Source organism: Tamandua tetradactyla, chromosome 12, assembly GCF_023851605.1.
Source record: "Tamandua tetradactyla isolate mTamTet1 chromosome 12, mTamTet1.pri, whole genome shotgun sequence".
Lineage (NCBI taxonomy): Eukaryota > Metazoa > Chordata > Mammalia > Pilosa > Myrmecophagidae > Tamandua > Tamandua tetradactyla.
In genome coordinates this window covers 3,060,076-3,073,582 of record NC_135338.1, presented here as the reverse complement: position 1 = coordinate 3,073,582, position 13,507 = coordinate 3,060,076, and the positions used below count along the sequence as shown (strand labels likewise).

The 13,507-nt window shown below is 33.1% G+C and overlaps 1 protein-coding gene across 3 annotated transcripts in view; it reads left to right on the top strand.

The window, feature by feature from the left end:
- The window catches only part of HIF1A (hypoxia inducible factor 1 subunit alpha), a 44,093-nt gene that overhangs the window by 23,867 nt on the left and 6,719 nt on the right, over positions 1–13,507 (top strand). For all 3 annotated transcript variants that reach the window (XM_077122442.1, XM_077122441.1, XM_077122443.1), the window contains exons 5-10: positions 4,155–4,267; positions 5,267–5,469; positions 8,447–8,553; positions 9,633–9,780; positions 11,534–11,754; positions 12,360–12,646. In XM_077122442.1, coding sequence (XP_076978557.1) covers positions 4,155–4,267; positions 5,267–5,469; positions 8,447–8,553; positions 9,633–9,780; positions 11,534–11,754; positions 12,360–12,646 — 1,079 coding nt within the window. The remainder of the gene's footprint in view (positions 1–4,154; positions 4,268–5,266; positions 5,470–8,446; positions 8,554–9,632; positions 9,781–11,533; positions 11,755–12,359; positions 12,647–13,507) is intronic.

The window sequence follows — 13,507 nt, the reverse complement described above, 5'->3', positions numbered from 1 at the left end:
AATAATCATATACTGTAACCAGTTTTGAAATTTTGCTATAGTGTTAACCTAAGGCAAACTTGATTTCATGTTTAATAAAGTGTTACTCTAGTCTTTGTCAAAACTGTATTATTCTATATTGTAGATACTTCATAAAAATACCTAAAATTTTTTAAAGCCCGCCTAATTCCAAAATAATTAAATATATATATATATTTATAAGAAGTAGAAAGTAAAAATCAGGACCAAGGGAATTATAAATCAAAATACAACTTTAAGGTGCAAAGGGAAGTCTTAATAGAGATGGCAGACAATAGGATGTTAGTTTTAAAGTTGAGGCACCAAGTCCAAACTTTTTCAAAAAACCCAAGAAAAAATGTAAATTTACCAAAATTTGAAGTGTATAATTACTGCTCATTTGACTTTGCAGGATGGTCTCAGTAATTTGACACAATATAGTTAGATTACAAAGTATTATACTATGGATGCCCCTACATTAAAGGGAAAAGACAATAAAACCTCTCACTCTTAGAAATGAGTTATTTCAAATAATCAGATGGCCCAAGGTTTTTGGAAAGTACCTTTGAATTGCAAAAACTTTATTAAAGAAAGTCTTTCCACACTGTACTTTCTTAAACTTGTTCATCAGAGTTTAACTTTCTTTCATGGTGAAAGTTAGCATGATGAATATTTGTTATTCTCTGCAGTTGTACGTTGCTGCTCTCCAATTTAAGAAGATTAATTTTTTTGCTTCTGTATTAAACTACTTCAGCTTTTCAGTGCTTTCTAAATTTTTTTGTGGATTTTTCATTTCGTATTACTTATAATACTAGCTAACCTTGATCAAGAAATTACAGTGTCCTAGGGCACTGTTCTCTGCATTTTATCTCCTTTAACTTCCTTTATTCCTCACAACAACCCTGTGAAGTTACAGTTACTATTTTATTTTACAGATGAGGAAACTGAGGCACAGAGAGTTGTTGAATAACTTGCCCAAGATTGTTGGCTAGTAAATGGCAGATCCTGGATTGAAAACCAGGTTGACTAGCTCCAGAGTCCATACACATAGTACTTCTCTTATGTTAGCAAACTATCACTACATTTGTACTGCTGCTTTTCACCCTGTCAGTGGGAGCCTTTTATTTTTTAATTTCAAATAGTGTATTTACTGTTAACTTGGAAAACAAATGCATACTTTTTAGAATTCAGTACAGAGCAATAACTGTGCTCCAAGCAAGGATCTAAGTGGCTTGTCGGTGAGTTTAATTTATAAGTTTTAGTCTTTAGACCTAGGTTTATAATGTATGTTAAGTGCTTTCTTGTTTCTCAGCACTTTTTAAATAGGTAAGATTGCTGATAAAGTGAAGTATTTTTCAATTCAAGAGAGAATAACTAGAGAAAAATGGAAATACTAATAAAAATAATCAGAAGATGGGTTTACATTATCTTGACACCTACTATTTGAAAGGAAAATTTTTTTTCAACTCAGTACATTCGTTTTTCATCCTTTACTTAATTGGCCTTTAATTAAACAAAAGGACAATGCTGTTTAGTTAATAAAATTACTTGAGAACTCTCTTCTTTTTAGATAAGTACCTTCTTTTTTTTTGCTGGTAGTCCAACTAACATGCAGCTAAAATTCACTAGAATTTAGTTGATAGGTCACAAAATAGAAAAAGGTTTTATATATACTTCAGTTTATAGGGAAATAGTTAAAATGTTAGTGTTTTATTCCTAAAAATCTGTGATTCCTGGTTTGGAAGATAATGATTCTTATTAACCTTTTGATCTTTTTGGTGTTTCATAAATTATTATGCCTTGTGCTCACTTTTTTCTCTAAAGGGCTCCATAAACTGTATAGTCCAGCAACGAGATTTAGCTCACAGGCCATACATAGTTTGCCAATCTTTGGGCCGGACTATAATTGAATGAATATTAGGGAGTTTTGTTTTGATTGGGTGATGATGATACTGCATTATTTTAAATCAGATATAGTCTACTTAATATGGTTTAAATGTATGTTTTGAACCAAAACGTTCTTTTTTAATAGTAAATGAACATTTTTTGAAATCATTCCTGATGCAGCTAAGGAATTTTTGATGTTCTGCTGGGAAACTAAAACGTAGATTTTTCACTTTTAGAAAAGAAGGGCTGCTGCACAGTATTACGAGGAGCCAGTAGTATATTTACATAACATAGTCCTAGTATTCTTTCATTTAAATTGTAAAAAGATGCTTTGGAATTCATTACATTATTACACAGTGTGATTTATTTTTATAGAACTTAAACTCTCATTTTCTTAAAATGTTTTTTTTTATTAGGAAATGCTACAACTTTTCAATTGCCCTGGCTTATTTAATTTATCTGGGTGCCTTGGGTTTGTAAAGATCTGTCCAGTTCAGGCTTAGATTATGATTGAAAATAGCCCAAGGAATATATATGTGAGTACTTACCACCACCACCACCTGCCATGTACTTATACCATCACCAAGACCAGCCTGGCTCTTAGAGCATGTTTTAAAAATCTTCTCTGGAAAATACCGGAACCAGCAAATTCTGGCTTTATTTAAATAGATCCAGATAACTTGCATCAGCACTAGGGCTCTCCCCAGCTTTCCTAGTTTCATTATTAAATGTGAGCATGAACTAGAACTCATCTTCTTCCTTCCAGCATTTTAAACTTTATCTAAATTTAAATGTATTATCTTCTTTCTTTCTCACTTGAAACTTTTCTTTCAGTATACTAGTTTTAAAAGTTTTAGATTAAAAAAAATTCTCTCCTTTCTTATTTCCACTAGTATTCAAGTTTTTAATGGATTCAACCTCTTTGTCTTCTGCTACCCTTTTCATTCGTACTACTGCTATTGGTTTAGCCCCTCAATACTTCTTATGTAAGAACCATAACTATATTCTGATTTTAATACATCATATACATTACTATTTGATTATTGTTAAGGTTTCTTAATTAAATTGGGGAAATGGGAAGCACATAAGGTTTCAAATGTGCTTCCCATCTCCCCAATTCAAGAATTTTTAGAGATTCTATATTGCATGTTTAAAGCTGAATTCCTCAGTTTGGCATCTAAGGCCCTCAGTAGATACAGCCCTAATCTTCCCTTTGAACTTTGTCTTACTACTCTTCTACCTGTACTTTATCCTGAAGCCAAACTGTACAACCTTCTGTTTCCCAGACATGCTATTTTTCATACTTCCATGCCTCTTTCTTTTCCTTTTGCCTGGAATACCCTTCCAATCCATCTCTGTTGAAATTCTAATGTCGCTAGAGTTTTCTAGAAGGCTTTCTTTGAAGTTATTCTAATCTCTCTCTCTTTTAAAGCATTCATGTAAGTTTGAAGCACTTATTCTGCATTGTATTGTTGCTGGCCTCACTATAGCTGCTAAATTTCTTACTTTTCTTATATAGGCAGTGTGTCTTATTCATCTTTGTATTTCCTGTAATACCTAATCCAGATCCTGAATAATGAATATTTTTTTGTATTTGTTTTGAATCAGACTGACTGATGAAGAAAACAAATCAAATTGCTTTGATAGTCATTTGAGTGTAATCTCACCTGAAATTTATTTAATTCTAACTTTGATTTATTTCTGTAGCTTTTGATAAATCATTGTTTTTTTGTTTTGTTTTGTTTTTAGTAACGAAGTAGAATTAATATAATTTCCTGACTGCTTTACAGGAAGATTTAAGGAAAAATCAGATATATAAAGATGCTATTTGCTATTTAAAAGAAAGTCGCTATTTTAAAAGTTCCATAAATACATGCAATGCTTATTACAAATTGCGTTAACACATGTAATAATGGATGAAAGAGTTTGTTGAAGTTGATAACATAGGTGTAGGGCAAATTCCTACCATACTTCTATTGCCCCAGTACTTTGACCAAGTGTGCAGGCTTGAATGTGAAAAGATCAGCTCTTATCCCAAATATGGATTCTCTTGCTCCCAACTTAGGGAATTACTGTAGTTGTGAATTACTGTTATTGATTGGAATGTGTTAGATTCCTTGGACAAGTGAGCAAAAAGGGTGTAAATTGCTATGTTCATTCTGAGAATTTTAGTTGAACAGCACCTAGGTGCTGGACACTTTGGTTACTCTTATTATAACAAGTTTGTATATGTAATTATATTTTTAAACTTTATTTCATGCTTTCATTAGGCCCTGTGAAAAAAGGTAAAGAGCAGAATGCACAGCGAAGCTTTTTTCTCAGAATGAAGTGTACCCTAACCAGCCGGGGCAGAACTATGAACATAAAGTCTGCAACATGGAAGGTAAGTAAAAATGTTTTGTGAGTTGAAATGCATTTGATGTGTAGATAAATTCACATATCTTGACCTTGCCTAGTATTAAGACTTGTAGAGGAAAACTTAACAGTTGTTTCTCGGCATTTGTAGATTTAACCTTTGTACTTTCAAGTAATTTGAATGTGAGTCTCCATATCCGAAATAGTGGAATAAATAGTTTGCCAGTTTGAGAAGACACAAACTTTTTGTACCATAACTTTACTAATCAGTGGACTTTGCTAACCACACAGTGTTTAATTCTTGATATAGCTTAATTTTCTGTTCATCATTATAACTGCAGTAATGTATATAGGGAATAAAAACTTCTTCCTTTTGAAAAATGATGTCCTGTAAATGAGAAAACTTATAAAAATGGTCAATTTATAAAGGGGGTATGTATAGAAAATACAAAAATTTTGTATTTTCAAAAGTAAATCTAAAAATAAAGTGATTGATTAAAATCAAAACCAAGAAAAAAGAGTTGAAATGAGCATTTTTGTGACCATAAAGCTTTTATACTTTGACACTTTTTATTGAAGTACAACCTCACACATTTTTTGTGCATTCCTTCCTCTCCTTATGCAGTACTTAGTGATTTAGTTCATGTTTTTCTAGTTCCCTCCCTTCCAAGAGTAAGCATACTGAAAGTGCTTATCACTTCTTTGCTTAGTGCTGAGACATCATCATCAAAGCAGGAAATCATCAAATGGCTCTCATGACCAGATGAATGAAGTAGTAGCCCAGACTTGTATGAGGGGAGTTTTTTAAAAAATAATCGGTGGTGTTTGGAGAGTAGATCATAGGTAGTTTATTCATTTTAAAAAGTATTTAGGAATTGATCCATTAATGGCAGTAAATTTTATCAATTTACTTGATAAATGCAAGCTTATTTGCCACATTAGACTTAACTACTATATTTGAATTTTTTTTCCTAGCATTGTAAATTTTTTAAAAAAATAACTGCTTAATTTTTTTCTCCATACACAGGTTCTTCATTGCACAGGCCATATTCATGTATACGATACCAAGAGTAATCAGTCTCAGTGTGGGTATAAGAAACCACCCATGACATGCTTGGTGCTGATTTGTGAACCCATTCCTCATCCATCAAATATTGAAGTTCCTTTAGACAGTAAGACTTTTCTTAGTCGTCACAGTCTGGATATGAAGTTTTCTTACTGTGATGAAAGGTAAATTAGATAAAAAATATAATTTGAAATTTTTAATTTCAGCAGCTTTTTTGCATATTCAGTGTGATAAAGATTCAGTGATAAATTGTATACTTCTAAATCAAATAGAATGATACATTCTGGAGCTCAAGAATATTAAATTTTGTAAATTAACTCAACCACATTTATTGAACACTTACTATGTAAAAGGCGCTCCACCAGGTACTGTACAAAATAACACCCAGTTTATATCGGGTTCATTAGAAGATTTATATGAGAAAACCAATTTTAAGCACTTAGTCATACTTTATATAAAACAGACAGGAATCCTCTACCCCACTGGACAGAAGATGTCTGATGTCAGATAATTCTGGATTCAGTTATGTTTTGCAGTTGTGGTACTTAGAGTATGGCCTTGACTTTGGTATTTAACTGTTCTATATCTCACTTTCCTTATCTGTAAAATACAGGTTATACTTCAAACTGCTGTGAGGATTAGAAAAGTTTGTAGTGTGCCTAGTGCATACAGTGAGTGCTTCATCACTGATACAAATTTTAAGAAAAATGAGAAAAGCTAAGAAATGGTTTAACTTTTATTCAGCCAGTATTTATGTGATTGTGAGACTGCATCCTTTTTTGAGGAATTGTTTTTTAATTCTTTGAAACCTTGAAAAAACTTATACAGGGATAGATCAAGGAGAAAGGAAAGTGATTGAATTAAAATGAGAAAGGGAGTGACACTCCCCTTCTGGTTCTATCAGGAATTAGTGAAATGGCTGTTATAGAACTAACAGAGTGAAGACAGCCCCCTTAGAAATCAACCTAGTGAGGTTTTGAGTTTGACCTTTAGACTGGTTTTCTGGTTAAAGCTTTTTCTAGTAACTTCTCACATGTATAACCTCTGAAAACCATGATATGGAAAATTTTATGCCCAATTTTAAGAAAAGCTAAGATATCAAACTCCTAATATTTCCCAAATTCACTAATAGCTATTATTTACTGTACTGCTTCTATTTATTCATTCATCATATTTATTCAAGCACCTATATTCAGCCCTATACCTGGCACTAAGGTAGAGACAAAGATTACAGTCCCTTCCCTCAAAACACTTAACAGTGAATGGTAAACTGCATAGTTGCTTTAGTTAACAAGTTTCCTAGTCCATAAAAAATGCTTTTTGAACAAATTTTCTGGATCCTCACTCGCCACTATTTGGTACAGAATATAAGCTATACAGTTCTCTAAAGTTAATTTTACCTTTCTTCCTCAAACAAATAAAATTGATCTTCTGGGGAAATGTATTTATTCTGTTTATATTATGACTGTTTGTATCCCTTAGTAATAAACATACTCCAGATTGAGAAGCATTGATTGTATTTAATTAAACCACAGCTTATTAACATGACATATAAGGACTAATCTGATTGTCATGCCTACTCTCCAGCTTCATCGCTCCTCACTCTGTTTCACACTTCGCCCCTGCTAATCACTGCAGAATCTTTGTTACCTGCATAATATCAAGCATTTTCTCATCTCTGTCTTATGGTACACCTTCTTCCTGAAAGGATCTTGCTTCTCTGACCATCTTCCTTACTTAACTCTGAAGTCTCATATCCCTCACTCCACCATTGCTTCTCATGGATAGGGATGGTTACTGTGATTCCTGGAATAAATTCCCATCATTGCACTTACGATGTTATTTCATACATAGTATAATGAAAAAGTGTACCTAAAAATTGATCATATGTTACATTCAAAGACCATGTACTATTTGCTTTTTCATGCCTAGGACAATGACAGCACACGTAAGCATATAAATGTTTGAATAGTGGAAAAAAAATTAATTCCATGGGAATCTTAAAAATATATGGCCTATATAAGAACAGTTAAAGAAATATGATGTTTTTTTTAAATTTAAATTTTCCTTTGTGATGCTGCCACCTAGTGTTGATGTGGTTAGGGATAGCCCAAGAATTCAGGGATTTGGCTTGTTTTTTTTTAAAAATCAGCTACCTTTATTTGTTTGGGAATTAAGCATGGCAAATCTTGCCTGGACGTGTGCCAACAACACAAGCAGTATTACTTTTATGCTTTTCTTTGAAGAAGGTTATCTTCCCTGTGTGTCTTCATAGTTAGCTGGGTTTTTTGGACACAAATACATTATGTAACTTTTGCTTTACACCTCAAAAAGTCCTTTGAAATCGAAAAGCTGAGAAATCCAAAAATTTAACTCATGTTTTTCTCCACAATGGGTTTAGAATAGGACATTTCAGTTTAGCATTGTGCTAAGAAGACAACTTTCACTTTCTCATGAAGTAGTTTCCATTTTAAACTGTGGTGACAAAGAATAAGATCTAGTCTCTGTCATAAAAAAGAATTGTCAGGGAATTGGATGAAGCAACTGAAATTACTTTCTAGTCCATTTGTAGTTTGATATCATTGGCTCACCTGAAATGAATTCCCATAATTTCATGTACCTAATTTAAAAATCTGAGTATAAGAATGTTTTCTAAAACCAACATAATAGTTACTCTTCAGTTATAATTTGGTGTGGATACTCTTTGATTGATATTAGAATTTGCTAGTTTACATTAATCTCCCAAAATGAGGCCTTTCCTAGGGGCTTAAAAACTGTTATATAAATACTTTGGTTTTATGGGAAAATAGTGTTATTTAATTTAGCTATACTTCATATTTATTAATAGAAGTTATTACAAAATTATGTACAATAAAATAAGATTAAAAATGGTAACACATTTGGTACAGGGAATAAAAAGGTAACACAGCATGATGAATCCAGAGGCCTTACAGAAATGTGTAGTACTGTAATAGTCTGCAGTTACTAAAAGTGAGATACAAATTTATTCTAAGTAGGAAACTCTTTATTTTATGTATTTGTTTTTATCCTCCAGACAGAGGATTTACTCTGAAGAAGCAGAGTTTTTCTTTACCTGTTCAGTCTGTTTATTTATTTATTTTACATTTTTTTACTTAACAGAATTACTGAGTTGATGGGATATGAGCCAGAAGAACTTTTGGGTCGTTCAATTTATGATTATTATCATGCTTTGGACTCTGATCATTTGACCAAAACACATCATGATAGTAAGTACAATGGAAGAACTCATAGATCTTCTATTTATTTAATTCTTGCAATCTCTTTATTGTTTGGTCTTATGTCTGACTTTTTGGTTAAAATTAACCAATCTTCCTAGATTAAATATCTTTATGAGGGATCTTAGTCATAAAGTCTATGTTTTCTGTTTGTTACAACAAATAATAGTTTCAGTAGAATCAGACTTTTTGACATTTTAATTACAAGTACTCAGAAACATCAAAAACAGCATCATTTTCAGAATCCATACCTAACCACGGAGGACAGTGTTTGGCACATAGTAGGGACACAGAAGTAATTGTTGAATGGGAAGGTGATCAGCATCATGCGTGAGTGCATACAAGTACCCTTAATGTAAGATGCTCTGAGTTCTACTCAGATGAATCATGTTATTTAGAGATCCCAGAGTAGATTAAACTTTGGAGTTTCTCACTTGCCTATTTAATCTTTATGTAAACATGACTTTCCAGTGTAGTCAGGGAGTGTCAGTGAGTTAGGGTGATTAGTTGAACTGCAGAGGGGGCCCAAGTCTGCAGATACAGTCCCGATCCTCACGATAATGTCATCATTAAAATGTATCCAGTACTTTCTTTCAAACCAGTAAGTTAGAGTAGCTAGTTACCAAAAGACTTCAGCATATCAGTTTATATTCAAATATGCTAGCACAGCTATCTGAAACATTTTTGGCCCTCAAGAAACTACAGCAAGAATCTAAGGAAATGATAGCAGTGTCATTTTCCTGATTTTTCTCTGTGGAATCATGGTTATTCATCATCCTGACACTTAGTTTCAACATGTCATTAAATTTTAGTCACTACTGCCTCTCATTTGTGGTTTTTTTATTTAAAATAAATATTGGCAGGAAGGAAGTTTAATTTGAGGGTTAGAAGAAGGAAATGAATTTATTTTCAGCCGTATTTGGGGTTTTTCCTCTCAGTTTAAACATTTACAATTGACTTCATTAAAATAAGCATTTCCCCCCTTTTCTAAAACATTGGACATCCATTCATTTGACTGAAAATCTAAAGTTTTTCTCTCTACATGACTTTATTTTCCTTTTCACTGTTAGTGTTTACTAAAGGACAAGTCACCACAGGACAGTACAGGATGCTTGCCAAAAGAGGTGGATATGTCTGGGTTGAAACTCAAGCAACTGTGATATATAACACTAAGAACTCGCAACCACAATGCATTGTATGTGTAAATTATGTTGTGAGGTAAGCTGGAAAATAAAGATCTTTTTTGGGGTGGGGTGAAGTAGTAACTTTAAAAAGAGATCATAGACATTAACTGAATTTTATTTTACTTTCACATTTCTACTTACAAATTTTTATACTCTGACCTAGGTTTTCAGGCCAGCTATTCCACAGTGATTCCACTGAATACTATCAGTAGCTGTCTGTCCCCACCCTTCCTACCCCAGTTTTAAAAAGAATCTTGAAAAAAATGCCAGCCCTCTTATGGATGTATTTGCTCTTTTCATACAGCTGTGGGCATTTGCTGAACCTCAGGGCAGCTGTGGTAATTTTGTAGGAAAAATACTGGCCTTGGAACTAGGATAGCTAAGTTTGTTCCTTAGCTCTGCCACTCTGTGATCTTGGGGAAGTCTCCTCATTTCTCTGAATGTTATCTACATAGGGTAGATGGTAAGAGTTTACCTCAAAAGGATATAAAGAGGATTCAGTTAAATTCTGTGTGCAGTTACTGTAAAGGACTGCATGATGTGACATGGTTCTTATATAGTCCACAAACTCTCCTCTCAGTTCATTGATATTTTAATATTATGCATGCCTTTATATTAATGTTTAATTTATCCTTTCAGTATTTTTCTTCTTCCCTCCTCAAGTCCATCTTCCATTTTACTACCAAGCTGAGCTTTCTTTTAATGGATATATGATCATCTCATTTTTTAAAAGAAGTTTTTGAAAGATCCCTTTATCACCCCCAAGATAAACCTTTGCTTACCTGCATAGCATCTGTTTTTTGTCATTATTTCCCATGCTCCTGTGCCTTCTTAGATTTAGCCCTCCCTCTAAAATCTATGGCCACCTCTTTATGAATTTTTTGGCCATTTATTTATATTTTTACCACTTCTGCGACCATCCTTTAATACTTTAATATTCATGCCAAAGAGTTATTTTGTGCCTTTCCCATTACTTAAGAATTCCCCAATTGGAATGCCTTCCTTTTCCCCCAGGTCAATCTGCCTATCAAATCTTACTCAAGCCAGAGTTTTAGTTTAAATGTTAATCTCTCTGTGAAACAAGATTTCTCTATTTAATAATTATCACATTGTACTTTGTTTGCACATCTACTTTCATACTAAGTTATAAACTAATTGAGGGCAAGGTTTGGGTATATCAATCTTTGTATCCTCAGTTCATTACACATAGTAAACATTTAGGATCTGTTAATAAAATAAAGGAGCAATAAGATTTTACGTTTAAGTCAGACATGAAAATGGAGCTGCTCATCATCCCCTCTTCAACTTTATCCTGCAGGTATTTTCCTACCAACAAAAAAATATACAGCATCTCTCTTAGAATGACCTCCATCATTTATCTGTGTATCTTTACAGTATAAGATCATCCTCAGGTCATACCTCAATATTAGTGTCAAAGTGTTTTTTTGTGCCAATCACACAAAAATTCTGAAGATCTGTTTGGGTCCTTCATGAACTAGACTTTTACATGTCACACTCTTTTCCAAAAGGATATCTGAAGTTTCTTCATTGAAATTAGTCAAATAAGTGAATAATCTTATAGTATGATTTAGAGTTGTTCTTTATTTCCTACTGATACTTTAAATCCTAAATGTAATCAAACTGCTGAGAAATTTTGTTAAGTAATCTTAAAATGTTCCTGTTCATAAAACAGCACTTTTTAAAAAGACAAGATCTTTTCAGAGTCCTCCCTTCCAACTTTGTTACATATGGTCATTTAAGAATTACTAATCTCTCTTTCTTGACAGTGGTATTATTCAGCATGACTTGATTTTCTCCCTTCAACAAACGGAATGTGTCCTCAAACCAGTTGAGTCTTCAGATATGAAAATGACTCAGCTATTCACCAAAGTTGAGTCAGAAGATACAAGTAGCCTCTTTGATAAACTTAAGAAGGAACCTGATGCTTTAACTCTGCTGGCCCCTGCTGCTGGAGACACAATCATCTCTTTAGATTTTGGCAGCAATGGTGAGTATTTAAAACTCCTAAACTAGGCCTGTTGCTGGTTCTCACGTTTTTTTGCTAATCATTTGGACATTGTGTTCTTATATGTTTTGTTTTTCATAGTCTTGAAAGCACTTGCTTAAATATTTTTAGCCCTGTAATTTCTGTTCCTTTTTTGTTATGTTATTAGAAATTAGACTTCAGCGTGCCCTGAAGTTATATCTTCCCACTTCAATTTTTTTTCCAGCACTACTACTTATATATCCTGCTGTCATATTTCTCCACAGTTTGGCTGAGTTTATATCGTTACATTAAAGATAAATAAGCAGATATATATGGTAACATCATTAAAGAGTAATTTCAAACTAGGTCAAATTTTAGTGTATAAAAGGTATAGAAAGACCAAAAATGCAGGTATCTTGTGCTGTATATATTAATAATTGTCAATAGTGGATTGGGAAGATAGCTCAGGATTATACTTACCAAAAAATATGTGTAAACTTTCTGATTAAGGGAAATTTGGAAATGTTTTTGTTGTGTGAACTAGACAGATCTTTTGTAAGCAGAGACAAGTTCTGTACATGTTAAGATCTAGGTATTCTTCAGATTGACTTATTTCTTCCACACAGACACAGAAACTGAGGACCAACAACTTGAGGAAGTTCCATTGTATAATGATGTAATGCTTCCCTCATCCAATGAAAAATTACAGAATATAAACTTGGCAATGTCTCCATTACCTCCCTCTGAAACTCCAAAGCCACTTCGAAGTAGTGCTGACCCTGCACTCAATCAAGAAGTTGCAATAAAGTTGGAACCAAATCCAGAAGCACTGGAGCTTTCTTTTACCATGCCTCAGATTCAAGATCAGCCAGCCAGTCCTTCTGATGGAAGCACCAGACAAAGCTCACCTGAGGTAGGTATCAAGATGTAATAAGAAAAGAATAACTTTCAGATTATAATTATCAGCGATTTATTTGCAAATTTGATTTGAACCATCTCTCAAGATTTGTTTGTGGGAACAAACTTGTGTGCCTTCAAATTATTACAAAAGCTGTGATGGTCTTAATTTAGCACATATTTTAAGCTCAAAGATGCGAAGGAACTGGTTTAATGTAAATCAAAGGGTAAAACTTACGTTGTTTCTCTCTATATTTATATCAATAGAACAAATTTTTTTAAAAATTTAGACCTTCACAAAGAACATTGTGATTTGTGTACCCAAGACAACTCCACGCCTATTCCTATTATTCTTTGAGTTTGAGAATTCTCCAGTGGCAAAAAGCTTTAACAAGGCTTAAATTAAGAAAGGATCCTGTAAGCTCATTGCCTAATTTTGTCCATTTACCACCACTGTTTTGAAATTCTGGATTAAAATACCTTACAGAGAATAAATACTTAGTAACTGGTCTTTTTATTCTAGTTCTGTCTTGATATAAATTGCCCTATAAACACATTAAAAATAGTCTTGAATGGCTAGGCTGGGCTAAGGCTATTAGTATTGCATAGGATTTTTTTGCTCTTTCTTAATCTAGAATGATCCATTTTCAGAGATTCCTAAGTCTAAAAATATGCTCAGGAGTAGGGTAGCTTAGATCTGAATGTTATAACTTGGTATGTAAGTCACATATACGCCATATTGATAGCTAGTAGATAGTTTACATTAAATGTTTACTGATTAAAATGTTGACATCTCATAGGCTTCTGAAGATTATCTCTTATGCTTTGGTTGCTGAGTTTGCCTAGCAACCAAAATGTTTGATTCATTTTATTTTTA